This window comes from Penaeus chinensis, chromosome 36 (assembly GCF_019202785.1).
Source record: "Penaeus chinensis breed Huanghai No. 1 chromosome 36, ASM1920278v2, whole genome shotgun sequence".
NCBI lineage: Eukaryota > Metazoa > Arthropoda > Malacostraca > Decapoda > Penaeidae > Penaeus > Penaeus chinensis.
In genome coordinates this window covers 20,910,262-20,912,761 of record NC_061854.1, presented here as the reverse complement: position 1 = coordinate 20,912,761, position 2,500 = coordinate 20,910,262, and the positions used below count along the sequence as shown (strand labels likewise).

Sequence of the window (2,500 nt, the reverse complement as noted above, 5' to 3'; positions counted from 1 at the left end):
ATGAAGATGACAATAACAAAGGAAATAATAATAATGATAACATCAATACTAAAGATGATGATGATGATGATGATGGTGATGATGATGATGATGATAATGATGATAATACTATTACTACTACTACTACTAATAAGAGTAAGAATAATAAGAGTAATGATGATAATAACAATAACAATAACAATAACAATAACAGTAATAATGATGATAACAATACTACTACTACTACTACTACTAATCATCATCATCATCACGATAATGATATTGATAATGAGAATGTCCGCAAAGGATGTAACTTGGCCTTTCCCACCAAAGAAGTCAACTTACCCCGTCCATTCCGCCGTCGATGGTAGGAGACAGGCTTCTCATGGGATCTCTGACCTCCCATACCTCCTTGAAAAGTCCTTGGGTCGCTTCCTGTCGTGGTAAGATTATCCCTATTCATTTTTTTTTTTTTTGTCTGTGATTTTGCATGACTTGAAGTTTAGATAACATTATACTTGGTTGTCATAGTTTGTTTGCGGGAGTTGATGTTATATGGTCGAAGATATGTAAAGGTTACTAGTTTAATTTAGTTCTGTTCACTGAATAGTGCTCTGAATGCATTTCCCTCGTCTTTATTGGGTAAATTTGAGAAAATGAAAACTTATGAACCTATGGCTCATTTAAAGACGATATGAAAGTGCTGTCTGGCTCTGGGTTTCTCTCCCAGTCTCTACCTTTTTATAACGAGAGGTTGAAGCAATATAATTTTCAAACCAATTGTAATAACTAGCTAGTTCCTTTCAGTAATAAATCCAAGATATATAACAGTTTCAAGTTCTCACCCTGAAGATGAACTCGTTACTACTGCCGGCGAGGAAGACGGGGATGAAGCCGTCCTTACTAGCCCTTATGAGGTCCGTTAGGGAGTCAATGGGCCTTTCAAAGGAGGGCCGGGCGAGGAAGGCGGTGAGGGTCCCCGAGTACATGGCTGGGGAGTTAGAAGATCATAAGATTTTTCTGGTGATCTTGAGTTACATGGCGTTTTGCGTCTCTCTCTCTCTCAACCCTCCTCCCACTTCTCTCCCTCTCTTTCTCGTTCATCTTCCCTCACTCATTCACACACACTCTCTCTTTATCTCTGTCTCTCACCCCCCCCCCCCCCCTCTCTCTCTCAGTTTTCCTCTCTGTATCTCACTGTTTCCATTGTTACAATAATTCTGCTGTCATCCGCCGATTCCAACAGGTCTACAGCGGTGACAATGACGAGGAGACCTTATTCTCTTGTTTATAATCAATTTATACTCAACATGTTCGTTAGAAAATGCTCATACTGAATAACCATTTATGTTATTGCTAATATTACTGATATTCAAATGTCTTTATGTTTCATAAATTATCTCTCTTTATCACAAGGCTTGTAAACATTATAACTCTTCTCACATACCACAGCATATAAGATATACGTTGTTTCAACACGAAACATCTAAATTTGTGTTCATTCAGTTTTTTTTTTTTTCATGTTTTCCATTGTGAAATGTTCCAAAACAAAGTTTGATCATAGAAATTTCGTAGCAGCCAAGGCAGATTATTCGCCATCGCGGGCATGACAAGACGCCCTACTCTCTCCCAGGGAGCCTCTGTCACACTTATTCTCTGTACACAAGCCACCAAACTCCCGCAGTATTAAAGTATAGAATATGTGGCAACTTTAACTTCGACACCACAAGAATCAAACCAGTACCTCCAAATGGGGACACACGTCCTCCCCCCTTATTGTAATAACAGTAAATCACAAACCATCGAACGAAAACAGGAGATGCCTTACCGTAGATAACATAGCAGAAAATATACCAAATAGCGAGCAGGAGGCGGAGTGAAAAGGCGCTTGAAGGGGCCACGACGCTTCCCTGCCGCACCAACGCCCGGTAAGCACTGAAGGTTGAGTCCTGCCATAGTCCAAATGAAGAAGAGGTGCTAGTTGAGGAAGGAGGAGGAGTTTCGAGGAAGACTTCAGAGATGGAGGAGGAGGTGGAGGAAGAAGACATGGCCCACACTAGGACACCCATCGTTACTGTGCTGAGAGCTACGAGACTCCACGTCTGAAGAACAACAAGGAAAATAGAACTTAATAGTATGAACTTTAAATGGTACCTGAATGCATTATGTTTGAATATCATATGTTGAGTCCCACACAGACACACATACATACATATATATGTGTGGGTATGTATGCATGAAAATACATCTATATATCGATAATACTTATATACAAAAAATAAACACAAAGCAGTCTAATTATTCTTGATGATCATATGCATGGTCTATCCTGACTTGAGAACAAGTACCAGTGGCGTAAAAGGAGAGAAGATGGCGAAAGCTCTGTTTTTCTCAGCCGGAGCGCGCGACACGAGCGTCGTGGATTCGGTGAAGTAAGGCTGCGTGAAGTCCACGACAACTTCGCGTGTTCCTTTTAAGAGGAGATAGAGATAGATAGATAGATAGATAGATAGATAGATAG

General features: G+C 40.3%; 1 protein-coding gene across 1 annotated transcript in view; it reads right to left on the bottom strand.

Annotated features, from left to right (window-relative positions):
* Nucleotides 1-2,500, bottom strand: part of LOC125044856 (probable glutamate receptor) — a 10,234-nt gene that overhangs the window by 3,071 nt on the left and 4,663 nt on the right. The window contains exons 7-9 of the mRNA XM_047641818.1: nt 1,808-2,133; nt 825-970; nt 325-414 (exon numbers count right to left, since the gene is read on the bottom strand). Of these exons, the coding sequence (XP_047497774.1) occupies nt 325-414; nt 825-970; nt 1,808-2,133 (562 nt within the window). The remainder of the gene's footprint in view (nt 1-324; nt 415-824; nt 971-1,807; nt 2,134-2,500) is intronic.